Here is a 27,216-nt window from a genome sequence, read left to right on the forward strand (position 1 = left end):
TAAATGATTTGGATGTGAATGCACGAGGCTTGATCAGTAAGTTTGCAGATGACATGAAATTAGGAGGTGTTGTTGATAGTGAAGAAGATTATTGTACATTACAGGGGAATCTTGATCAGTTAGGGAAGTGGGCCAAGGAGTAGCAAATGGATTTTAATACAGATAAGTGTGAGGTGATGCATGTTGGAAAGTCAAACCAGTGTAGGACTTGTACTATGAATGGTAGGGCACTAGGGAGTGCAGTAGAACAGAGCGACCTAGGAGTACAGTGCATAGTTCGTTGAAAGTGGCGTGAAAAAGCGTTTAACATGCTGACCTTCATCAGTCAGAGCACTGAGTATAGAAGTTGGGACATTATGTTGCAGTTGTATAAGTCATTGGTGAGGCTACACTTGGAGTACTGTGTACAGTTTTGGTTACCCTGTTATAAGAAAGATGTGGTTAAACTGGAAAGAGTGTAGAAAAGGCTTATGAGGATGTTGCCAGGACTGGAGGGTCTGAGTTATAAGGAGAGGTTGACCAGGCTAGGTCTTTATTCCTCAGAATATAGGAGAGTGAGGGGTGACATTATAGAAATGCATAACATTATGAGAGGCATAGATAAGGTGGTTGGTAACAGTCTTTTACCTAGGGTAGGGGAGTCCAAAACTAGGGGACATAGATTTAGGGTGAGAGGGGAAAGATTTGAAAGGGACCTGAGGAGCAACCTTTTCCACGCAGAGGGTGGTGAGTATATGGAACGAGCTGCCAGAGGAAGTGGTTGAGGCAGGTACAATAGTGTCACTTAAGAAGCACTTGGATAGGCACATGGAGGGGAGGGGCCTGGAGGGATATGGGCCGAACACAGGAAATTGGGACTAGGTGGGTGAACTACATGGTGGGCATGGACTGGTTGGGCTGAAGGGCCTGTATCCGTGCTGTATTGCTCTATGACTCTATTTCTAAAGCAAAAAAAACTACAAATTATGGAAGTCCAAAATAAAAATAAAGAATGGTGGAAGTACTGAGCAGGTCAGATAACATCTGTGGAGAGGAGTGCAGCACTCCCACCGATACTACCTAACCTGCTGAATATTCCCAGCATTCTCTGTTTCTACTTCAGTCTTAGCAAACATCTTGCCCTGTCCTAATCTAGACCTGCCTACCTCAGGAACTGGATTACCATGTCAGCCAGACTTGGGCTTCATCTTCCACTGTCAAAGCTTTTACCTTGAACCCAATTATGTGCCAAAGTGGCCTTCTTTGTGGTGCTGTGCAGCAATACTAACTTTAAGGTGCTGTATTACCATGCCCTTTTATGGTCTCCTGAAGCAATAGACTTCTGCTGGGGTACAGTTGCAGAGATGCCAACCTACCCACAATACTTACCTCACTGGTCATTCTTCATTTTCCCTCTCTTGCCAAGAGATATGAGATCAACTGAAACTGAACAACTCAGCACAGATCACCAATTGAATTCATTAGAATAAATGGAAGAGCTTTTGAGAAATTTTCATGTAATTTACTGTGGTCTCACCAACCTGCATGTTTTGTTGACTTGCCTTGTTGTTTGAAATCATCCACACAGAACTTGGAAGAGAGCCAGGCACTGAATCCATTGAGGAGGCTGTTGAGGTTTCTATGAGTGAGGCAGAGAGAGCAAAACAGTATGTGACACTAAAGAAGATGAGGTTTCATGTAACACAGTGCTCTGATAGTTTTCAAATGGCATGGAGTGCAGGGAGTGGAGTTTTGAAAACATTTGCTCTGTAAAACTTCCCTCTGCAGTGCCCAATCAGACTCTCCCAATCCAGGTACACCATAAGTTAGATACAGTATAAAGTTCACACAAGAACAGAAAATGCTGGAAAAACTGAGCAACTCAGGCAGCATCTGTAAATGAATATTTTAAAAAAACCTGCAGATGCTAGAAACCTGAAACAAAAACAGCATGGCTTAGATACAGAGTAAGGCTCCCTCAACACTGACCCATCATACAGACCTGAGGTGGGCGTAGCATTGTTTAGATAAAGCTTCCTCTTCATTGTCCCATCATACATTCTCAGTGCAGACACACAACAAAAAGGTTTCTCAGCACTGCATTCCTGTAGAAGTTCCTACGGGTAGTATCCTGGGACCAACCATCTTCAGCTGCTTCCACAATGACCCTAACTCCATTATAAAATCAGAAATGAGATCTCACTAGTGAATGCAGTGTTCAGCTCCATATGTAATTCCTTAGATCAGAGGTTTTCATCCTGTGGTCCGTGAACCCCGGGGGTCCGCGGTGGGTTGCCAGGGGGTCCGCGAGCAAGCCAAGGAAAAAATAGAAGAGTGACCTGTTACAAAGACGTGGCTTACTTGCTTGCTCCAGTTTTCCACTATTCAGAAAATTGGCCATATCTATTCTATCTGTTATAGGCAACAATCTTAGAGACTTAGACAGTGTTCCCTTCTGGTAAGCTGCCGCTTAATATTCGATTTGTGTAGTCAGAGTAGTCAGTAGTGTTCACTACTCACTACTATTCTGTTGTGCACTGTAGTGTTAGCGAGACTGAGTGACGTTGTTGGTGTGCCTTAATAATATTGCTTACTTACCGTGCATTTACGCCACGGTGACGTCACTGTTAAACGAAAAGTGCGCAAGCGTGTAAATTTTAGATTAGTTTTGATAATTTTGTTTATCAGTAATAGTAATTAAACTGTCCAGCGTGTACTGCTGAGTATGGAGAAATTTCTGAAAAGAAAAGCTGACCAGAAACTGGAAGATTCTGATGAAGAAGGGGATGAAGGTGACCGAAAGAGAAAACAACGCAAGTACGATCCAGAATACATTTCATATGGCTTCATCGCAATGGGGACAAATGCGGACCAACCTCTCTGTGTTGTGCGTTTGCAAACACTGTCCAACGATGCAATGAAACCAGCAAAATTGAAGCGCCATTTAACAACGGTGCATCCAGATATTGCCAGTAAGCCGAAGGAATATTTTGAGCGGCAAAAGGAGCTGTACCTCAAGCAGAAAGGCAAAATGACAGCCTGCGCCACTGTAGATGAGAAGGCTCTTCGCACATCATATTTGGTAGTATTACGAATAGCACGTTCCAGAAAGCCTCACACAATTGGAGAAGAGTTTATACTGCCTGCAGCAGCAGATATGTGGGAAGTTGTACTGGGAAAGGAATCCAGTCAAAAACTGAAAGCCATTCCACTGTCTGATAACACAGTAAGCAGAAGAATTGGCGATATAGCAGAAGATATACAGAGCCAGCTGATAGCACGTCTTCAGCAAGTCAGACTTGTGATTCAGCTCGATGAAAGTACTGACGTTGCCAGTGCTGCACAGTTGTTGGTTTATGTTCGATATTGCTGGGAAGGAGAGGCTTTGGAAGACTTTTTGTTTTGCAAGGCGCTCCCAGGGCGTACAACTGGTGAAAAGCTTTTCCGTGTGCTTGACACTTTTTTTGTACAATCGGCATTGGCGTGGACACAGTGTATTGGAGTATGCACGGATGGTGCTGCCGCAATGACGGGACAGAAGTCGGGTCTAGTCGCACGAGTGAAAGAAGTAGCTCTACATGCAGCAGCAACCCACTGCATGATTCACCGTGAGGCTTTGGCTACAAAGGCTATGGATGAAAATCTTGCGGATGTGTTTTCCACGTGCATTAAAATCGTTAACTTTATCAGAGCCAGTCCGCTCAATCATCGTTTGTTTGGAAACATATGCCGCGAAATGGAAACCGAGCATAAGCATTTGTTGCTACATACAGAAGTCAGATGGCTGTCACGATGCTGCGTTGTGCAGCGTGTATGTGCATTGCGAGATGAACTGCTCATTTTTCTAAATGAGCATAATGGATCATTGGCACAGTTCTTGACAGGTGAGATGTGGGTTGCCAGATTAGATTATTTTGCAGATATTTTCAACATTTTGAATAGCTTAAATCTATCATTGCAAGGACCTAGCTCGAATGTTCTGAAAACGCATGACAAAATCAATGCCTTCCAGAAAAAACTCCATATCTGGAAGGGAAGATGCGAGCAAGGCGTCTATGATATGTTTCCGTTGCTGGCTGACTTTCTGACAGTGAACGAGACTAAGACAGAGGCCATTGTGAGCACTGTTTCGAACCATATTCAACAGCTGTCACATTATTTCCATGAGTATTTCGGCGACAATGACACGACCGTGTTTGATTGGATTCGAAATCCGTTTGAATGCATGCTTACTTATTTAACTGGACGTGAACAAGAAGAATTAGCTGAACTGTCATCTGACAGGACTTTGCGCTTGCAGTTCAACTGAATATCACTGTTGTCGTTCTGGATAGCATGTTCCCAGGAGTATCCACTGCTGTTCGGCAAAGCTGTCAATGTTCCGTTACCATTTGCAACCACCTACTTGTGCGAAATAGCATTTTCTGCAGTCACTGCCATGAAAACCAAATACAGGTCAAGACTGAATATTGAGGATGACATACGTGTATGTTTGTCGCACATACCACCATGTTTGGACAAACTCTGCAGTGCAAAACAGGCACAACCTTCACATTGAACTGAACACTGAAAGACACTGCTGGTAATTATCGGTGATTGAAATAGTCACTATTTCAATATGGCCTATGTGCAGTAACTTAAGTGCTGTATGCATGAATTATCGATTGATTTTGTGGGCTTTGGGGATCCACCGTCTAACAGGGACATGTTCTGGGGGGCCGCAGCATGAAGAAGGTTGAAAACCACTGCCTTAGATAACAAATCAGACAATGACCACATGTAGTAAGATCTGTGCAACATTAGTTCTTGGGCTGATAAATCACGAATAACATATATGCCATATAAATGCCAGACAATGGCCATCTTCAACAAGGGAGGGTCCAATCACCTCTCCTGCCCACTGAACAGTACTATCATTACCAAATACTTTAGTATCAATATCCCAGAGATTACTGTTGACTAGAAACTTAACTGCAGCAGACATATAAAATATTACAGCTTCAAGAGCAGATCAGAGGCTGGGTGCATTCAGCCGAGAGGAAATTTAGAGAGTGAGAAAAGATGTCAATGCAGTGCAGCAACATGAACACACACACAAGTAAGGAGGATTTATCATGTAGAAGAAATCCACTGCTATTCTTAAACAGCATGGCTGATCTAATTGTAATTTCACTTCTGCACTCCTACCAACTCCCACGTAACCTTTCATTCCCTTCCCCCACCCTTAAGATTTATAGGAAATGTAGGAGAGAACTTAAGAAAGAAATTAGGTGGGCAAAAGGAAGACATGAAGTGGCCTTTGCAAGCATGGTTAAGGAGAATCCCCAAACCTTATTAAATAAGTACATCAGAAGTAGGTCCCCTTAGGGACCAAAATGGAAGTCTACTTGTGGAGTCAGGGGATATGGGCAGGATCCTAAATAAATACATCTCATCAGTATTCACCAGGAAGAAGGATGTGGAGGATGGAGAGTTAGGGGAGGGGTACACTGATATTCTGGAACATGTCTGCGTCAGGAAGGAGGAAGTGTTGGCACACATTAAGGTGGATAAATTCCAAGGGCCTGATGCGATCTGTCCCAGGGAGGGGCTCTAGTGGAGATGTCTGCATCTTCATTAGCCATTGGTGAGATACCAGAAGAGGATAGGTAATGTTGCCCTCAGAAAGGGCAGTAGGAATAAGCCTGAAAACTACAGGCCAGTGAACCTTGCATCAGTGGTAGGGAAATAATTGAGAAAAATTATAAGAGACAGGACTTATGTTTAATTAGAAAGGCAGGGACTGATTGGGAGGAGTTCAACATGGTCTTGCGCAGGGAAGATCCTGTCTCACAAATCTGATTGAGTTATTTGAGGAAGCAACTAAGAAAATTGATAAAGGCAGGGCATTAGACATGGTTTACATGGACTTCAGCAAGGCTTTTGACAAAGCCCCTGCATGGTGGGCTGGTCCAGAAGGTTATGGCACATGGGATTCAAGGTGTGTTGGCAAACTGAATCCAAATTGGCTTGGTGATAGAAGGCAGAGAGTCGTGGTCGAGGGGTGTTTTTTGGACTGGATATCTGTAACCAGTGGTGTATCTCAAGGATCATCGCAAGGACCATATAAATGAAAATGACTTGGATGAGAATGTAGGTGGACTGGTTAGTAACTTTGGTTGATGACACAAAAATTGGTCGATAATGACGAAAGTTGTGAAAGGATACAGTGGGACAGAGATCAATTGGAAAGTTGAGTGGAGCAGTAGCAGGTAGAATTTAATCCAGACGAGCGTACAGGAATGCATTTTGGGGTATCAAATACTAGCAGGACATATGGAGTAAATGGCAGGAACCTTGGGAGTGTTGATATATGGAGAGACGTTGGGGTGCAGGTTCTCAGCTCTCTGAAAATGGTGACATTGGTGGACAGAGTAGTGAAGAAAGCATTTGGCATGCTTGCCTTCACAGGCTGAAGCATTGAATATAAGAGCCATGTTGCAGCTGTACAAATATCAGTCAGGCAGCACTTGGAGTAGTGTACAGTACCGGTCACTATACTGATCTGAGGGGCAAGATTTTCAAACAGAAGGTGGTGGTTATATGGAACAAGCTGCCAGAGAAAGTGGTAGAGGCAGACACAATTACAGCGTTTAAAAGGCTTTTGGACAGGTACTTGGAAAGAAGTGAGGATATGGGCCTAACGTGGGCAAGTGGGATTAGCATAGATGGCCATCACTGGTGGTGTGGATGAGTTGGCCGGAAGGACCTGTTTCTATGCTGTACAATGTTATGACGCTATGACTTATCTATTTCTGGCTTAAAAATATTCAGACTCTGCTTGCATTGCCCTGAGGAAGAGAGTTCAAAAACTCATGTTCTCTGAAAGAAACAAAAATCACTTCTTCTTTATATTAAATGGGCAACTCTTTATTTTTAAATAGTGACCCTTTATTCTAGATTCTCTCACGAGAGGAAACCTCTTCTCCACATTCATCCTGTCAAGACTCTCAGGATCTTATAAGTTTCAGTCAAATTTCTTCCCTCTCTTCTAAACTCCAGAGGATACAACCCAGGCCTGTTCAACCTTTCTTCATAAAGCATCCCGCCCAGTCTCAGTTTCAGTCTTGTAAACCTTCCCCAAATTGCTTCCAACATATGAACATTCTTCCTTGTATGGAGAATGATAAGCAATGATTGGAAGAGACAAGACATAAAACAGTAAATCTGCAGAAGCAAATCGGGTCAAAGCAGAAAGAAACTGACAGTGATATAATTAAAACTTCTCTATATGAATATGCAAAATGTCTGTAACAAGATAGATGCATTGATGTACAAATAGAGGTTAACTGGGTATGATCCACTTGCCATGATGGAAATGTGTTTGCACATTGCAAGGTTGGGAATTGAGTGTTCCAAGCTACTTGGTGTTTCAGAAAAGTAGGTAGAGTGCAGTAGATCTGATAATTAAAGATTACATGAGGACAGTAGTGAAAAGGAAAATGAAGAAATAGAATCAGATTGAGTCAAGACAAGGAGGAACAACATTTTATAAGTAGTAAACAAACCCTGTAACAGGAGCTCTGATGTTGGACAGAGTATTACTAAAGAAGTAATGTGTGCTTGTATGATGGATAAGATAATAATCATAGGTGACTTTAATTTTTATATAGACTGGGCAAATCAAATTAGCAGAGGTTGTCTTGAGGATGAGTCAATGAAATATTATTGAAACAGTTTTCTAGAACAACACATGGATCCAGTCAAAATAGTCTATTTCAGATCTGGTCACATGTAATGAAACATGTAATTTGTAATCTTATAAAGGATTTACTCAGGAAGGATGATTTATAATATGATACTGTTTCACATTCAGTTTGAGAGTGACAAATATATTACATAAATATGATGCAGATTTGATTAATGTAGCTTGGGAAATTTAGATTAAAATGTGTGATATTAGCTAGACAATGACAGATATTCCAAGTAATATTTTGAAATTTTCAACAAAGATATATTCCATTTATAAATAATGATTTGACAGGAAGGTCAAATTGTTTGCAGCTATCAAAAGTATGATGTCAAATAGATAACACTCATAAAGTTAAGAAGAACAACAGGATTGGGAGAATTTTAGAAGTCAGCAGAGAATGACCAAAAAGACTGATAGAGGATAAAAATAGAATGAGAAGAAACTATCAAAAATATAAGGACCACTTTTATAAATATGTAAAACGAGAGCAGTAAAAATAAATATTGGTTCCTTAGAAGCTGACACAGAGGAATTAATAATGGGGAATAAGAAATGTTAAGGTGTAAATAGATAATTTGGAAAAATTAGAGAAACAAAGGACTGCAGATGCTGGAATCTGGATGAAAAACACGATGATACTGGAGGAACTCAGCAGGCCAGGCAGCATCCGTGGAGAAAAGCAGGTGGTCAACATTTCGGGTCAGGACCCTTCTTCAGGACTGAAGATGGGAAAAGGGGAAGCCCAAAATATAGGAGGGAAAAGCAGAGCAGGGATAGGTGGACAAAAGAGGTGAGACGGGGTGGGCACAAGGTGGTGATAGGAAGATGCAGGTAAGAGATAGTGATAGGCAGGTTTGGGGGAGGAGGGGAGAGCAGATCCACCGGGGGATGGGTCAAAGGTAAGGAGAGAAAGGAAATAAAGGCAGAAAAAAGAGATTGGCTAGGAAAGGGAAGAAGAGAAGAAGCGTGGTGTGGGGTGGGGGTTGTGGGGAAGGGGGGGGGTGGGAATTACTTAAAGTGGGAGAACTCAATGTTCATGCTGTTAGGCTGCAAGGTTCCAAAACGGAAAATGAGGTGCTGTTCCTCCAGTTTGCGCTTGGAATTCTCCTGGCAGTGGAGGAGGCCGAGCACTGACATATCAGTGATAGTGTGGGAGGGGGAGTTGAAGTGACTGGCAATGGGGAGATGCAGATCGCGGTTACAGACAGGGCGCAGGTGTTCCGTGAAACGGTCACCTTCCACTAAGACTCTTCTCCTCCTGGCTGAACTTGTCCTCACCCTTAACAACTTCATTTTCGATTCCTCTCACTTTCTACACACCAAGGGTGTAGCCATGGGCACTCGCATGGGCCCCAGCTATGCCTACCTCTTTGATGGCTACGTTGAACAGTATCTGTTCCAAGCCTACTCCGGCCCCATTCCTCAACTCTTTCTCCGCTATACTGATGACTGCATTGGTGCCACCTCTTGCACCCGTGCGGAACTCAACAGTTTCATAAATTTTGCCACTAATTTTCACCCTGCTCTCCAATTCACTTGGACTATCTCTGACACCTTTCTCTCCTTCCTCGATCTTTCCGTCTCCATCTCAGGAGATTCCTTATCCACCGATGTCTGCTACAAACCCATTGACACTCACAGCTACCTCGATTACAGCTCCTTCCACCCTGTCTCTTGCAAGGATGCTACCCCTTTTTCTCAATTTCTCTGCCTCCGCTGCATCTGCTCCCATGATGAGGCTTTCCACTCCAGGACATCTGAGATGTCCAACTTCTTTTCTAACTGGGGCTTCCTCCCGACAGTGGTCGAGAGAACTCGCACCTGTATCTCTGCCATTTCCTGCCTGCACCTCCGCTCTCACCCCCACCCCTCCCAAATCCAACAGGGATAGGGACCCCTTGTCCTCACATTTCATCCCACCAGCCTACATATCCAACACATCATTCTCCGCCACTTCTGCCATCTCCAACGGGACCCCACTACCAAGCATATCTTCCCCTCCCCACCCCTTTCTGCCTTTTGCAGGGACCACTGTCTCCGCAACTCCCTAGTTCACTCCTTCCCCCCACCCATCCCTCTCCACTGACCCCGCCATAGGTGCAACACCTGCCCCTACACCACCTCCATCACCTCCATCCAGGGACCCAAACAGTCCTTTCAGGTGAGACATATTGCATTCGGTGCTCCAAGTGTGGCCTCCTCTACATTGGTGAGACAAAATGCAGACTGGGTGACTGTTTCGCAGAACACCTGCGCTCTGCCCGTAACCGTGATCTGCATCCCCCCGTTGCCAGTCACTTCAACTCCCCCTCCCACACTATCACTGATATGTCAGTCCTCGGCCTCCTCCACTGCCAGAAGAATTCCAAGCGCAAACTGGAGGATCAGCACCTCATTTTCCGTCTTGGAACCTTGCAGCCTAATGGCATGAATATTGAGTTCTCCCACTTTAAGTAATCCTCATCCCCCTTCCCCATAACACCCCCCCTTCCCCACAACCCCCCCAACATGCTTCTTCTCTTCTTCCCTTTCCTAGCCTCTCTTTTTTTCTACCTTTTATTTCCTTTCTCTCCTTACCTTTGACCCATCCCCCGGTGGATCTGCTCTCCCCTCCTCCCCCGCACCTGCCTATCACTATCTTTTACCTGCATCTACCTATCACCACCTTGTGCCCACCCTGCCTCCCCTCTTTTGTCCACCTATCAGTTCTCTGCTTTTCTCTCCTATATTTTGGGCTTCTCCTTTTCCTATCTTCAGTCCTGAAGAACGGTCCTGACCCAAAATGTTGACCGTCTGCTTTTCTCCAATAGATATTTTGTACCTGTTTAGCTAATAGCATTATGCAACCACCTTCACCACATGGGCAACAGCAGGCTAAGAGGATGACTCACCACCACCTTCTGAAGGATAATCAAGGATGAATAACACATAGGTACGCCTGTTAGATTTATGCATTTTATGGATAAAAGTTTCTAATCATTCAATGTCTGAATGATATTTGACCACAAGCTTCTGAACATTCTTTGCTTTTTTGATTGCCCTATGCAGTTAAAGTCACAAACCAGTTCAGCGGCCTTTGAACTTCACAGCTATATTATCATGCTCTTTAGAGGAGTGAAGAGTTACATATGATCAATGAATGCCTCACCAAAACCATAAAACATACTTTTTGTTATTCATTTACGGGATGGTACTTGGTGTTTGGGAGAATTCAACATTGGGTCTGGTGTCCAGCTGCTGCAACAGTGCAACTGAAGTTGATGTTCACTGGCACAAAGAAGCATTTGAGACACATGATTTACAGTTAGACCATTGGATCCAATGAGTCTCCTTGGCAGCAAGGTGGGAATAGATAGAACTGCTGCTGACTTTTCTTAAACCTTTGGTCATGAGGCAGGGCACAAAACTTTGGTAGATCCACTCCGCAGCAATTGTTTTTTTTTAAACTGTATTTATTGATGACATTGCATCAGTCACTGATGTGGAGGTAGGTATGACTCACAACCACTGTACAGCAAAGTCAATTTATTCAGAAAACAGAGTATTTAAAGAGCAGAGAAAACTAAAGCAACTTCTCCCAATACATGGGTAGCAGTTGGCACTGCTGTCTCATAGCTCCAGGGATTCCAGTCCAATCCTGAGCTCAGGTGCTGTCTGTACGGAGTTTGCACATTCTCCCTGTGATTGCGTGGGTTTCCCCTGGTTTCCCCCAAAATCCCAGAGACTTGGTGGTAGATTAATTGGATACTGTAAATCTTCCCCAGTGTACGTAAATGTGAAGAAGAAAAAAACAAAAAGGGGAGTTATCAACTGTGAGAGAGAATAAGCTGAAGGGTTTCAGGGAAGTAAGAAGGGAAATGGGAAGGGACCATTTTGCTGGAAGCTGGCATGGGCCTGAATGGCTGAATAACTTCCTCCAAGTAAAGGCAGCATAATTTCTCCGGAGAAATGCAGTGAATGGAAATTGGTTATAGATAATTGATGTGTATACAATCAATCTCAGTCCCATACAGCATGTGAAACAAGCAGATCAATTGTCTCAACACTGGCTGGCTGTAGCATATTCCTTCTATGTAGTCTTTCTTTTAAAATTGGGAAACAAATCCAATTACATATCAGAAAGCCATCCACAAAACCGAATTGCTTCAAAACTATATGTGATCAACTTATGGGCAGGTCACACTGGTTTCTGAAATAAAAACAGAAAATGCTACCAACACTTAGGGAGCATCTCTGTAAAAAGGGCTAAAGTTTCAGGTCAAAGAATCTTCATCAGAACTGGGAAAGTGAGAAAGCTAATTCACTTAAAGCTAACCTTCTTTCTCAGTTTTCCAGTTATAATGTCCTGAAATGTCAATTCTGTTTCTCCTTCCACAGAAGATGCTTGATTAGTTGAATATTTCCAGCATTTTATGTTTTTATTTTGGATTTCCAACATCTGCAGTTTTTGCTTTTTTAAATCAGTTTCTCACCAGCATTGTTCTATAGCCTGGTGAGATTTGAACAGAGAATATAGAGAAGAGGTGGAGAAACAACACAAAAATACCTTGAATAAACCAAGATTTCTGTTTGGTATTACCTTGTGAAGGTTCCATACATAATGCTCTTGTACCGCTCACCAGATTTTCAATGCTATTGGGTTCTGAAAAAATAGTAGTAAAATAAGTATTTTTAAAATTCATTCTCAAGATCTGAATGTAACTAGCAAGACTAGAATTTATTGCTCTTGAAAATGTAGTGAGCTACCTTCTTGAACCTCTGCAGTTTGACCTGGTTTTATATTTCCAACTCATTCTGGTGTGTGACTTGGAGAGGTTCAAATAAACAGGTGCCTGCAGCATTTGTCATCTTAGACAGAAGTGGCCATGATTTGGGAGGTGAGGTAAAAGAAGCATTGTTGAATTGCTGTAATGGACTATGCAGATGGTCTACTACAAGATCTACATTTTGTAGATGGTAAACTACTGAATGCTGATAAATCTCAGAGTTTTGAAAGAGGCGGCGATGGAGATAATGAATGGTCTGCTTACTATCTTCTAAAATTCCATAGATTCGGGAATTGTTCCTGTGGATTGGAGGGCAGCAAATGTGGCCCCTCTGTTTAAGAAAGGAGACAGAAAGAGAAGAGGGAACTATCAACCTGTTAGCCTATTGTTAATGGTAGGGAAAATGCTGGAGTCTACATTGAAGGATGTAATATCAAAGCCCCTGGAGAGGAATAACAGGATGAGTAGTGTAAACATGAATCCATGAAAAGGAAGCCATGTTTTCATTAATTTATTTTAACTTCTTTAAGGATACGATGAATAGAATAGATAAGGAGATGTGGTGCGTTTTGATTTTCAGAAAGCTTTTGATAAAATCTCATACATGAAGTTGGTGAACTAGGTTACAGCCTATAGAACTGAGGTAACTATACCGGCATAGATCGAGAATTGGTTAACAGATGGAAAGGAAAGACTAGGAATAAATGGGTCTTTCTTAGGTTAGCAGGCTGTGACTAGTGGGATTTGACAGGGACCAGTGCATAGGTTCACTATCTATATCAATAACTTGGTAGCTCAAAGGGACCAACTATCATATTTCCAAGTTTACAGATGATACAAAACTAGATGGGATTACCATGACGTCAGTGCTCTTAAGTTCTCTGCCCCAGTTAATGAAGGACACACGTCACCTATGCCTAATTTGGGGTTTTGCCACTTGGCTCTGGATCACATTACAGCTTTCATCACAAAGAGCTGAGTTCCAGAGGTGAGGGGAGAGTGATTGCCCTTGACATCAAGCCAGCATTTGACCTCACCTGAGCATGGCATCAATCCTGACCTTGGGTATATTTGTGTGGAGCTTGCATATTCGTCCTGTATGTGTGTGGGTTTCCTTCAGGAGCTCCGGTTTCCTCCTACATTCCAAAGACATGCAGATTGGAAGGTTAATTGCCCACCATAAATTGTCCCTAATATGGGTAAGTGGTAGAATCTGGGAGAGTTGATGGGAATGTGGGGAATTGTTGTAGATTGTTGTAGGATTGGTGCTTGATGGTTGGTGCAGATTCATTGGGCCAAAAGACCTGATCTATGCTGGATGAGCCTATGATTCTATAAACTTAGAAGTGGGGATGTTTGCTGTTTGCACAGTTCAATTCTATTTGCATCTCCTTAGCAAGTGAAGCGGTCCATGCAGCAAGACCCAGACAACATTCAGGCATGAGCAAGTAAATGGCAAGTAATATTCACGCCACATGAATACCAGGCAATGGCCATCACCAACAAGGGAGAATGTAACCATCTACTCATGACTTTCAATGGCATCATCTTTGTCATGTAGCTCACCATCAATATCTTGGGGAACACCTACTTACATCAAACACCAAGGCACACGTCAGGAGCATGATGGAATACTTTCCAATTGCAAGGATGAGTGCTGTGCCAAAATCCCTCAAGAAGATCAACACCATCCAGGTCAAAGCAGCCCACTTGATGGGCACCCCAACCACCACCCTAGACATTTATTCCCTTCACCACCAGTGCCCAGTGGTTGCAGTGCATAGCATTTATAAAATGCACTGCAGTTACATACCCATGTTGCTCCAGCAACATTTGCCAAGAATGGAACCTCCAGCACCAAGCAGTGGCATGGGAACACCACTATCTGCAGATTCCCCACCAAGTTGTGTATCACCCTGACTTGGAAACTTATCACTGTTCCTTCGCCACCACCAGGCCAGAATCCTGTCATTCCTTCCCCACCTTCTCAAGGGCAATCAGGGATGGGCAATAAATGTTGGCTTTGCCAATGATAGCCAGATCCAAAAAAAATTAATGTTAAAAAGTACCAGTGATCATCCCGTACATAACACGTATTGTATACGTGTTATGGTGATCGACTTGTGCTCATTAGTTGTTTAGTTCTACAGCTGCCTGTGGACATCTCTGTGATATCAGCCCCAGATGACCAGACCAGACCCAAATGGATCGTCAGCCTATGGTACCAGCCCAGTCAGGTCACTGATGCCAGGTTCAGATAAATCCCTGGTCGGGGCCCAACACTGGGTGGGGCACAGGTTCAACATGAGGTGGCCATGAATCCCAACTTTTAAAGCTCTTCATCAATTGCATTCCAAGGACTGAGGTTCAATATGAGATAGGCTCTGCAGACCTTAGTGTGAAATTGGCACGGCTTGTACACTAAGGCCTGGCATTGGCTTTGATCTGTGGATCTGGTTCCAATGACAGATGGACCCAAAGAACGAGGCTGGGCATCAAGTGGGCTGTGGGAACCAGCAGACAATGGAGAGAGTCAAGTTCTCACCTTGCTTCTTCAGCTGCAGCCTCCACACCCCTCCTCCTGGTCACCACACAATGCTGCAAGGGTAACTGGGCCAAGACATCACTGGCTTCTCCATTTAAGGAGCTGTGGCTGTCCTGAGTATTCCCAGTTCCACCTTGTTTGGCGTTATGTAAAAATTGTTGTCTGGTACCAATGGAAGGGCCAGTATTCCTTTTGGAAATACCCTATCAAGAGGGGCCATTGGCAATCTAAGTACTGGATATGGTTATGGGTCAAATGGATCTGTGAATTAGGGCAGCTTTGTAAAGCGAGATGTCAAGAGTGTGTGCTTGTGCATTATATTAACTGTGGATCTCAGGATGTGGTGAGAATTGTTGAATATCTTGTTCTTTGTAATCGTGGATGGATCCAAAATCTGAAGGATGGGATTTAAGTTGGAAACCTCGTAATTTAATTCTGAGCTGGAAGCATTTGCTGAGAAGCACTACAGCTGGGAAAGTGAATTTCAGCCAATCCCTGATCAAAAACATGGAGGGAAACAGAAACCAGTGACGGCAAAAAGGGTGAAAGGATCAAACAGAAATCCCCTCTAGCAGACTTGCATCTTCTTCAAAGTGTACATTTGTGGAAGAGAAGAAGTAGTGAATTCAAAATGAAAACAGAAACAAAATACTGTGGATGCTGGAAATTTGAAATAACAACAGAAAATGTCAGAAATACTAGCAGTCAGGTAGCATCTTTTGAGACAGAGAGAGTTAACATTTCAGCTCGATGATTTTCACCAGAAAAAACTAGCATCCCTCATCCTCATTACAATTTCAGAGCTCTGCAGAAAGTGCAAACTGGGGTGCTCAGTGCTCAGGCACAATGCTGCTCTCCAGGGTTCACATTCTAGTTTCAGGTATGAATTGCTTTTTGGGCTTAATTGAATTGATCTACACTTCTGTAAAAGTTAGTGCATAAGGAGAGGAAAGATGACCAATGTGGAAAAGAAATCCCTTTGCATTTTCACTCACTTTGCTCTGTAGATGAACATGCTGCTCCCTCGAAGTTAGTATTTTCAGCTGTTGGGTCATCCACCTATGAAATATAAGAAAGAACAAGTCCACTATATGTTTTTGTATTTATCTGTTTTTCTCCTAAGGCTCAGTCCACATAATGAGCCTACATAGTAAATATTTGATCATGGATGCAACATTCCTGTGTTGGAATCACTGGAAAGTAATTGTCTCTCTTATGCATCTGTACTCATTCCCAGTTATTCTTCAAGGATACTTCTACTTATATTCCATTATGTGACCAGTGGGTACCAGAGAGAGCAACTTTATGCTATAATCTGATATAGTTTCTTCTGCTCTGTTGTGTTGATTTATTGTTGTAGCCTTTTAAAAAGTGAAACTTCTGTTGATTTGATTTAATTGATAACCTGTCTTCGTAATCCACATTTCAAAGAATTAATTGTCTAGCACTTCACTTTAACAGAAATTTAGAGATTGAGCTCTCAGCTTAATTCAGAATACATGCATTCCTAGGGTTTGGTGACCAGCCATCCAAATTACACTCTGATTTATTTGAATACAGGTTTCTCTTCAGCAGATGTGGTTATTTGGGTTTTTGTTAACTGTAGAACCTTGTATGTTGGGCTCATAGTGCAGAACACCAAAACATAACTGAGCAGTATTGAAATAAACTAGTTACTAGAGACACATGAGTTATTAAAGTAGCACGTATTTCAGTTTTGATATCAATGGTATGAAGAACAGGTAAAAAGAGAGTAAAGTATATGGAAATAGGCAACCTAGCAGCCAAATGCATGGGAGGTCAAGGTAATAATCATAATTATTTCTGGACCTGAATATGGTCCTTCACTAATTTTTCAGAAACATGGAAAATGGGAGCAGGAGTAGGCCATTCAAACATTTGGGCCTGCTCCACCTTTCAGTGTGACCATGGCTAATTATCCACTTCAGTACCCTATTTTTATCCCCATATCCCTTGATTCCTTTAGGATTGATAAATATACTGTATCCTTCTTCAATATATTTAATGACTTGGCCTCCACTGCCTTCTGTGGTACAGAATTCCATAGCGTCACCTTCCTCTGGATGAAGACATTTCACCTGATCTCACTTCCAAATGGCAAACCCCTATTCCTGATGCTGTGACCCCTGATTTTAGACTTCCCAGCCATCGGGAACATTCTCCTACATCAAGTCTGTCTGATCCTGTCAGAATTTCAAGAGATTTTAAGAGATTCATTCTTCTGTACTCTAGTGAAAACCAATGTGGTTGACCAAATCTTTCCTCATGTGACATTACTGCCCTTTCAGGAATCAACCTGATAACCTTTGCTGCATTCCCTTTATGGCAAGTATATTCTTTCTCAGGTAAGAAGACCAATACTGCTGCGGCCCAAGCACTGATCCCTGCAGCACCTCACTAGTCACTGTCTGCCATCCGGAGAAAGACCTGCCTGCCAGCATTGTCAATCTATGCCAAAGTATTACTTTATCCCATGGGCTTTGATTTACGCACTAACTAGGGCAGGCACGGTAGAGGGAAGGCACAGTAGTGTAGCAGTTAGCGTAACGCTATTACAGTGCCAGCGACGTGGGTTCAATTCTGGCCGCTGTCTGTAAGGAGTTTGTACATTCTCCCCGTCTCTGCGTGGGTTTCCTCCGGATGCTCCGTTTTCCTCCCACATTTCAAAGACATATGGATTAGGAAGTTGTGAGCATGCTATGTTGGCGCCGGAAGCGTGGCAACACTTGCGGGCTGCCCCCAGAACACTCTACGCAAAAGATGTATTTCACTGTCTGTTTCGACGTACATGTGACTAATAAAGAAATCTTGTCTTGTGTTAACTTCTTTTATGGGACCTTACCAAATGCCCTCTGTTTTTCTTCTCCCACCTCTTTTTAATAGTGGGCTTACACTTGCCACCCACCAATCTGTAGCAACTGCTTCAGAATATAAAAAAATTTTTGGAAGATGTCCACCAATGTATCCACTATTTCCAGAGCCACTTTCTTTAGTATTTTTGGATGCAGATTATCAGGCCCTCAGATTTGTCAGCCTTTAACTCTATTTATTTCTCTATTGCTATTTATTTACCAATGCAGAATTCCTTCAGTTGCTCCATCTCATTAGATCTTGATTCCCTTATATATCTGGGAAGTTATTTTGTCCTTTTTTATGAAGACAGAACCAAAGTATGTGTTTCATTGGAGACACAAGAGACTGCAGATGCTGGAATCTGGAGCAACACACAATCTGCTGGAGGAACTCAGTGGGTTGAGCAGCATCAGTGGAGGGGAATGGAATTGTTGGCCTTTCAAAACATTGCATCAGGACATGTGTTTCATTGTCCTCCCATTTCTTTTTTCCCGATTATAACTTCTCCCATTTCAGACTGTAGATTGCTTTCAATAACCTTTTTCTCTTCACAGTTGTATATCAGGTAATCCTGAAATGTACAAATGTTGTGATGGGAGCTCTCACATTCAAACCTCGTCATGTGCTAGACCTTTTGTCTGGCCAGAACTTTGATTGGGGTGAGGCTAGGCTGCCACATGTCAAAACCTTGTTAAGATGAACCAGGGGTTGATTATGTTACTGAATGGCCAGTGATTGGCACTCCATCAATCACCCAAAACTTATTCCCGCCTCCACCACTGCAAAGTGGCTGCAGTGTGTACCGTCTACAAAATGCACTCTTTCTGACACCACCTTACTGGCCCATGACCTCTATCACAATGACAGACAAAGGCAGCAGAGGTATGGGAACATCACCACCTGCAGATTCCCCTCCAAGCACACACCACCTTGACTTGGAACTATCCTGCTGGTGCCTTCATCGTCGCTGGGTCTAAATCCTGGAACTCCCTCCCCAACGGCACTGTGGGAGCATCTTCACTAGAGGGACTGCAGTCATTCAAGAAAGCAGTTCACCAGCACATTCTCAAGTGCAATTAGGCATGGGCAATAAATGCTGGCCTGTTTGCCATGTCCAGATCCCAAAAATGAACACACTAAGTCCTCATTATTTAGGAGAGATAGGGTCACAGACTGCTGCAGTGACACACAACAGTGGATATAAGTTTGTATGTTTCAGCTATCAGACTGCACACTGGCTATTGACATTACACTACTTGCCAGCATAAGCATCAAATGCAATCCATTTCATATCAAATAGGATTCACCAGACACCATAGGAGAGGGCTTTGGAGGTATGCACTATACTTATCAACACACTCAGTAGCACAGGGAATCTGCGTACTCACTCAACCCTGTGAGTATGCAGATTCACAGATAATAAGCAGCTGATAACGAAGACTTTGTGTATTGATAAAAAGAGCCACTTTCTAACACTGTTGATGATCACTTTGCCGATGATTGAAAGCAGACTGATTTGGTCGTAAATAGCTAAATTGGGTTTCTCCTGGATATTTTTGTGGCCACCACCAAATTGAACAGTGCAATTCAAAATGGAAAGGTGGTTACAGATGTGATATCTGATCTCCACCAGAGGTCTGCTGTATCCATAAGGGACTGGTGCAACACATAAAGCATTGCTGGTCATAACCAACTCTTGTGGGTTTATTTCCTTATCAGATTATTTGCAGCCCAGCGTAAATTGTTTTCTCCCTTCATAGTTTGGCTGATATAGCAGAAGAAAAGGGTAGTAAATGAAAAAGATAATACCCAAACTTAGTGTACTGTTGGATAGATACAGGAATTCTCATACTCTTACAGTGGATGATGCTTGCTGAGGTTCTTGGTGATCGTTGGTTCCTGCTGAAATAACTTGCTTGGCATCAACCTGAGCAGGACATCTTATATTTTGGTCCATCTCTTGGGTGCAGATTTCAGATCCTTGTTGCTTCCTGCTTTCTTGAAGTGGAAGTGTAACTTAAAGTAAAATGTAATAATTTCATCAATGGCATGTTCTAATTTCTTCTCTTGCCTTTTTTGTTCAAAATTAAGGTGGCTACATTGTGCACATTATGTCAATTGAAGCCGTGGATCACAGTTTTGTTCTGCTAGTTAGGTGTCAACCTGTTCATTGGTGGCCTTCTTGATCTGTGTTGAAAAATGGCTGTGAGGCTAAACCACAACTAAAATTCTCAACGGCTAGCGTCCCAGTATTTTCAAAGATAAGTGTCATATCATTCACAGACGTCATGTGGACAAATATTACATGATTGAATGCCATGTAATCAAGCATCATGGTCGGACTTCATGTAGTCAGCTAGTACCTGATCAAATCTCCACACATTACAATGCAGATTTGGCATCTTTTACAGAGCGACCACGGTTGTGGACCAAGACCAATGGAACAGAACATATAACAGCACTCCACCAAGTTGGAAAAGTTTGAACAGAAGATGAGGCAACCTCTCATAAGCTAAAGCAAGTTAATAACAAGTTTAGAGTCTTAACAGACTTTTTTCTTTAAGGGATTGGGAAGACAAGAAGATAGATGACAGTCTTGAGGATCTGGGAAAGAATGAGTTTGTGAAAGTGTCTGATGAATAGTGATTTAACGACAGACACAAAATGGTTGTAAGGTATTGGTCATCATAGTAGGAGGATCCCTGCCAGAAAGCCTTCCCATAGTACAGAAACTGAAAGAGTTTTACCTTATGGACAGTCAGTATTTGTTGAACAGAAGAGAAACTTTGCAAAAAAAAAGCAACATAAACTTACAGGAGGCATCTTTAGAAATGGAGAGGTTGTTGAGGTTAAAGGAAATAATGAGGCCAGTTAAGTCAATAAAGATAAAGGCTTATTAGGGTGGCACAGTAGTTCTGAAATTGGTGCAGCTGCCTCACAGCTCCAGTCACCCAGTTTCAATCCTGACCTCTGATGCTGTCTATGTGAAATTTGAATGTTATCTCTGTGACTGCATGGATTTCTCCCAAGTGCTCTGGCTTCTTCCCACATTACAAACACATGCTGGTTGTTAGATGAAATGGCAACTGTACATTACACCAAATGTAGGTGGCTGGTGGAAGAATTGGGAGGACATTGTGGGCGGGTATGAGAGAATGAGTTATGTGGAGTTCAGGGGATGAGGTTTCTCTGTGGGTCGGCACAGACTCAATGGGCTGAATGGTCTCCTACATAATTAGGAAATGTGAATATAATGTAGAAGGTAAATATGAATATTAAGGGTGGGAGCATTAAATATAAAAGATGAGCTATTGCTTAGATGGGAGGGACATAAAGAAACAATGTCTTTTTGGCATGAGAGAAAGAACAAAACTTTCAGTAGCTTATCAAAGAACTGAAGATGCAGTAATTCAGCCATGGAGTTATGTGAGGATTGAAGGATGATGGTAACAGAGTCTCAGTGACATCTAGGCTTTGATGGACGTGGAAGGAATAAAATGTGATTTTGCTTTAATAGTTGAACAAAGACTTTTTCAAGTCAGACAGGCTGCAGCTGTACCAGAACGGGTCCAACATCCTTGTAAGACTATCATGAAATTTAGCAGCGGTTTGGTGCACAAAGTAGTTGTACAGTTTAGGGAAGGTGCAATCAAATACAGAAGGAAAATTAAGTCAGTTCAGTGAGCAAAGCAGACAAGGGCGTCATTAAGGCACATGTAAGGAATGCAAGGGTAAATTTCATTTATTTTAATGCAAGGAGATGGACCAGTAAGACAGGTGAACTTATTTTGAAAGCACATGGGACTGATATAAGATAATTTATCTTTATTAGTCATGTACATCGGAACACACAGTGAAATGAATCTTTTATTGTTGCTATTACATGATTTAAGGAAAGGAAGGGCTGGCAACTCAATATTCCAGGGTACAGACTAGGTATGACAGGTCGGGGGGAGAGGTTAAAAGAGGAGGTGGCATTGCAATATTGATTAAAGAGTCCATTATGAGAGAAATGAGGGAGGGTATCCGAGAAAGCCCTTCAAATGAGATCATGCAGTAGAGCTAAAGAACAAAATTGGGCAATCATTTTGCTGAGGGTAGACTATGGGCCTCCTGATAGTAGAAGACAGTGGAGCATATGTAGACAACTTGCAAACAGATGTAAGAGTAATAGCGTTTTAGTAGTAGCAGATTTCAACTTGCCCGGTATTCACTGGTATTGCTTTAGTGTGGAAGGCATAGGGAGGTTGAAATTTTTAAAAGGTGTTCAGGAGAGCTTTTTGTGCCAGTACATAGGTAGTTCTACTATAGAATGGGCAGAACTGAATGTAGCCAGGAAAGTGGTTGAAGTGTCAGGTGGAAAGTATTTTACTATGGTGACCATAACTGTAAGTTTCAAGGTAGCTATGGAAAGGGATAAGGATGGTCTGGAAATTAAGGCCCTCAATGGGCTGCGGGGGTGGTTGCAGCCAGGGGGGAGGTGGTGGTTGGGGGGAATGCCAATCTCAATATCATCAGACAGGAGCTGGGGACTTGCAGGTAGGTCTCCTTAGGACATGTGGGAGTCATTCAAAAGTGAAAGTTCAGGGCTAATGTGTTCCTGTTAGGGTGAGAGGTGCAAACAGAAAGACCAAGGATGTTAAGGCATGTCGAGGTCTGCATAAAGAAATAAAAGGAAGCAGATGACAAGTTGAGAGAACTGAAAACAGGGGAAGCCATTCAGGAGTATAGAAAGTGTAGCGGATGGGTGCTTAAAAAATTAGGAAGGCAAAGAGGGGGCATGAAATATCACTGGTGGATAAGACTAAGGAAAATCCAAAAGCACTTTATTAGTATATTAAGGGCAATATGTTTTATTAGTATATTAAGGCCATCTGTGCATGGAGCCAGAGGAGGTACATGAGGTCTTAAAAAAATACTTCTTATCTGTATTCACTAAGGCGAAGGACATTGTAATTGGAGACATCTATGAGGGGGGCGGTGAAATTCTAGAACATTAATCAAGTGGTATTGGATGTTTCAGAAAGGTGAATAATACGCATTTTAAGATTAAAGGGAGAATCATCGAAGAGAGGATTGATCAAAGGGAGACAGCATGGTTTTGTTGGGGGAGATCCCATTGAACCAATTTGACTGAATTTTTCTAACAGGAGTAATGATGAGGGAAATGCAATTGATGTAGTCTACATAGACTTCAGTGAGGCCTTAGACAAGGTCCCACATGGGCAACTGTTCTGAAATGTTAGAGTCCATGGGATACATGGCAAGTTGGCAAATCGTGCCCAAAGTTGGTTCAGTAATTGGAGACAGATGTGGAGGTTTATTTTTGTGATTGGAAGCCTGTGACCAATGGTGTGGACAGGAATCAATGCTGCAACCCTTATGATTTGTTAGGTTCATGAACAATTTGGATACAAATGTAGGAGGGGTGATTAGTAAATTTTCAGATGACAAAAAAATTGGTGGTGTTGTTGATAGTGAGGAGAATAGCCATGGGCTACAGGATAATATTGATCATAGTACAAAGTGATGCACTTTGGGAGGACTATAATGGTGGGACATATATAATGAATGGTAGGGACTTAGGGAGTATTGAGGAAAATACGGACCTTAGTGTACAAGTCCAAGGATCCCTGAACAGGGAGATAAGGTGGTGAATAAGGAACATGGGATACTTGCCTTCATTAGCCGCGGCATGGAATATAAGAACAGGAAAGTTATGATAAAACTTTATACAACATTGGTTAGGCCACACCTGTAGTAATATGTCCCATTCTGGTTACTGCACTAAAAGAAGGATGTGTTTGCACTGGAGAAGATGCAAAGTAGATTTTCCCAATTTTGCCCAGGATGGAGTGTTTCATGTAAGAGGGAAAGCTAGGACAAGCTAGGTAGGGCAGATCAGAGGAAACTTTTCCCCATTGCAGAGCGATGTAAAACCAGAGGGCATAGGTTTAGGGTAAGGGGTAATATATTTAAAGGGGATCTGAGGAAGAACTTCTTCACCCAGAGGGTGGTTAGAATCTTGAACTCACTGCCTGAGTGGGTGGTGGAGGCAGAGACTTCCATAGCATTTTAGAAGTATACTGTATAGATGAGCACTTGAATTGCCAAAGTTTAGAAAGCTATAAACCAGGTCCATGGGATTCAGTGTAAGTTGGCAAATAGGATTAGTTCAATGGGTATTTGATGCTCAGCATGGTTTTGGTGGACTGAAGGGCTTGCTTCTGTGCTGTATGACTCAGTGACTCTTTTAACAATTACCTTTTTATCCAAGACCAGGATTAGAGTTGTGGAAATTTTGCTTTCTCTTTGCAAAATCTATTAATTGTACCACCAGTACAGGACAGGCAGATTCATTATGCATGGGAGACACAAAACTTTACAAATGAGTAGAATGACAACTCAAGAGGTACATGGTGCTTGGCAACTTTTGGAATGGATTTACATTAGTTACCTTTGAAGTGAACAGTTGATTGCTTTTTCTCCCCCCACACTGTCCTTGGGTCCTGTTTTCAACAATGATCCAAAGCAAGAGCAAACATCAGCTAATATGCTTTTTCCAGACCTATACACCTCAGACTTCAGGCTTACCTCTTGCCTCATTTTGATAAGTTTCCACTTTCTTTATTAGATCTCTTCTTTGAATTACCCCCAAGATTCTCAGCAAATGCGTTAGGTTATTCGGTGAAATTTTCTCTTTTTTTTCCAATTCAGTGCAAAGATCCATCAAATTCTAAAAGAGGACAAATCACAAGCACTGCTTCCAATAACTGAGATTTAAAAAAAAATCCAATGTTTGCCTGTCCAATCCTGAAGGTTATTGGTTCACAGACATCAGGTTCCCACCAATACTTCATTTGAGTGTCAGTGCAGGGACTAAGCATCATGAGCCATTTCACCAAGTGAAGATGGCACAGATGAGTCTGGTTATGTTCGGATGCAAATTCCACACTGCTGGTTTCCTGCTGTGGCCCTGCTTAGAAAACTTGCTAACACAAAGATAATGATGTCATACTAGTACATCGGTTGAGATGAGTTAACATTAAATTCAAGTTCTCCTGGTTTGTATGCATCAAGTCAGTCACCCAAAACTAATGCCTAAGCCCCACATTCTATCCAATTCTGTGGAAATAATTAGGGGGATTCATATAATTTGAAGTATACACTTTACTGCACAAATAGAACACATTCCTATTGCAGGCAGCTATAGAAATTAGTTTGATAATCTTTGGAGTTCAGAAGAATGAGGGGTAATCTTGTTAAATCATATAAGATGCTGAGGGGGCATGATAAGGGTCACTGTTGAGAGATTTCCTCTGGTGGGGGAATCTCCAGTGAGGGGAGATAGTTACAGGATTTGGGGCTGGTCATTTAAAGCTGAAGTGCAAAGGAATGTCTTCATGCAGTGGGTGGTGAATCTCTGGAATTTCCTGTCCAAGTGGATTGTGGAAGCTCGATCAGTGGGAGCATTTAAATAGATAATTTTTTGAAAGGTCAGGGAATTGGGGGCTATGGGGAACTGGCACAGGAGATGAGGCCTGATGCAGAAAAGCCATGATGATATTGAATAGTGGAGCGATCTTGGGGGGCTGAAGAACCTTCTCCTGCTCCTGTTTTCTTATGTTTATTGCATTCCCAATATAACCATCCCCACCCGCTTTTGCTTACCTTGATGTTCTGGCATTTTCCCTTGGGTATATTCGATATAAAAATTATCTTTTCAAGCTCGTTATTATCAATCTGTTTGGAAATGTTATACAGCAGCACTCTAAACAGAAACAAGAAAGAAGTTTTGGGATTGATATCTGAAAGAAATTCTGAAGCTTTATCTTAGAATTAGAATTTACTGTTTTTATCTCAATATATAAATCAACCCTTCCATAAGGCAAGAATTACTGATGACAGGAAATGCTGGTGCTGTTGGCAGCTTTTGTTTTCCAAAGTTTCTCTTCTCAGGTGGGTATTGGCTCTCATATTTCACGCAGCTGGCCAATCTTATTTTGAGATTTTGAAGGCTGTGGATTTATAATCTAAGGCTGTTCTCACCCAACATCCCTACCTTAACTGTCACAAGATGACAATCAAAAGCAAGATTCTTAGCTTTTTATTTTTCTTCCTTATCCTGGAGTAATTGAGATAAATTGTAGCACCTCTATTAGATACCAGTTTGGCTGAGATTAACTCACTGTATCATAGGCAAGACAACTCGTGGCCACATAGTACATGTACCCAGTTCCTAGAGCTGCACCAAACAATACGTCTACTTAGTTGCTGGATGAATCCACAAGATACTGCTTATCACAGTATAGCTAGTTTAGAAAGTGGGAATTCAATCATTAGGAATGTTCTTTTGTAGGGGATTGGGTGGGGCAGTGATCTTGTGCCTTGTCCAAGCTGGATATGACTTGGAAACTGGAAGCCTCCACTGCCTGGGATCTCCCAGAGTAACCAGTGAAGTGTATGAGAGCTTATTACAAATTACCCTGGTGGGCACTATAGTGTCTACTCTTATTCTAACCTGTAAAAAGGACACTGTTGAGAAAGAAAGAAACTTGCACTTGTATAGGTGCTTATCGAGAAATTTCACCTAAAAGAAATTATTCTTAAGTGTAGTGGTGGGACTAATGTAGAAAATTGCAGCAGCCCTTGGCATAAAGAGCGATTTCATTAACAGCAATGGGATCATAGTAAATTTATTGTGTCTTGAACCTGTACAAGAAGGGCTTCAAACAAAGATTTATGCCTGTGGTGTTTGTAGACACTTTGATATTTTTGTTTACATCAGGAAATAACGGGTAAAGCTAGCAACAAACTATCTTTTATTAAAGACAGTAAACTATGGACTCATTCATCAGTATCTGGTACAACAATGTATCAGGAGCCCGAATACATGTTCTTAAAAGTATACTTACAATTACGTACAGTACACTTTTAATGTCACTAAGCAGCCTGAAGTGCTTTGCAGAAGTCCAATCATATAGAAGTTGATAAATCACCAAGGGAGCTATTGGGAAGAGCCATTAAAAATTTGCTCAGAAGATGAGCTTTGAGAACTTTGTAGAAGGAGAAGGAAGTTTGGAAAGGGAATTCCAGATCATAGAACTGAGAGAGCTGAAGATATATCCATCAGTGACAGGACAAAGAGATTAGTGACTGCATAACAGGCCAGAATTAGGATAACATTGACCTTGGAAGATTTGGCAGCTGAAAAGCACATTGATAGGGAGGAATGAGGTCGTGAGTGAATTTGAATGAATTTGATATTAAATTTGAGCGATTGATGGTCTTGGAGTCAAAGGGGTAATGCCCAGTGTAAA

At 42.1% G+C, this 27,216-nt stretch overlaps 1 protein-coding gene across 5 annotated transcripts in view; it reads right to left on the reverse strand.

The window, feature by feature from the left end:
• The window catches only part of LOC127570505 (caspase-8-like), a 54,125-nt gene that overhangs the window by 13,713 nt on the left and 13,196 nt on the right, over positions 1–27,216 (reverse strand). For 3 of the 5 annotated variants that reach the window (XM_052016153.1, XM_052016169.1, XM_052016162.1), the window contains exons 3-8: positions 25,568–25,667; positions 24,491–24,632; positions 19,755–19,912; positions 16,018–16,081; positions 12,291–12,353; positions 1,521–1,618 (exon numbers count right to left, since the gene is read on the reverse strand). In XM_052016153.1, the coding sequence (XP_051872113.1) occupies positions 1,521–1,618; positions 12,291–12,353; positions 16,018–16,081; positions 19,755–19,912; positions 24,491–24,632; positions 25,568–25,667 (625 nt within the window). The remainder of the gene's footprint in view (positions 1–1,520; positions 1,619–12,290; positions 12,354–16,017; positions 16,082–19,754; positions 19,913–24,490; positions 24,633–25,567; positions 25,668–27,216) is intronic. The other 2 variants (XM_052016174.1, XM_052016183.1) reach the window with 2 other exon arrangements.

This window comes from Pristis pectinata, chromosome 1, assembly GCF_009764475.1.
Source record: "Pristis pectinata isolate sPriPec2 chromosome 1, sPriPec2.1.pri, whole genome shotgun sequence".
In the NCBI taxonomy this organism is placed as follows: Eukaryota; Metazoa; Chordata; class Chondrichthyes; order Rhinopristiformes; family Pristidae; genus Pristis; species Pristis pectinata.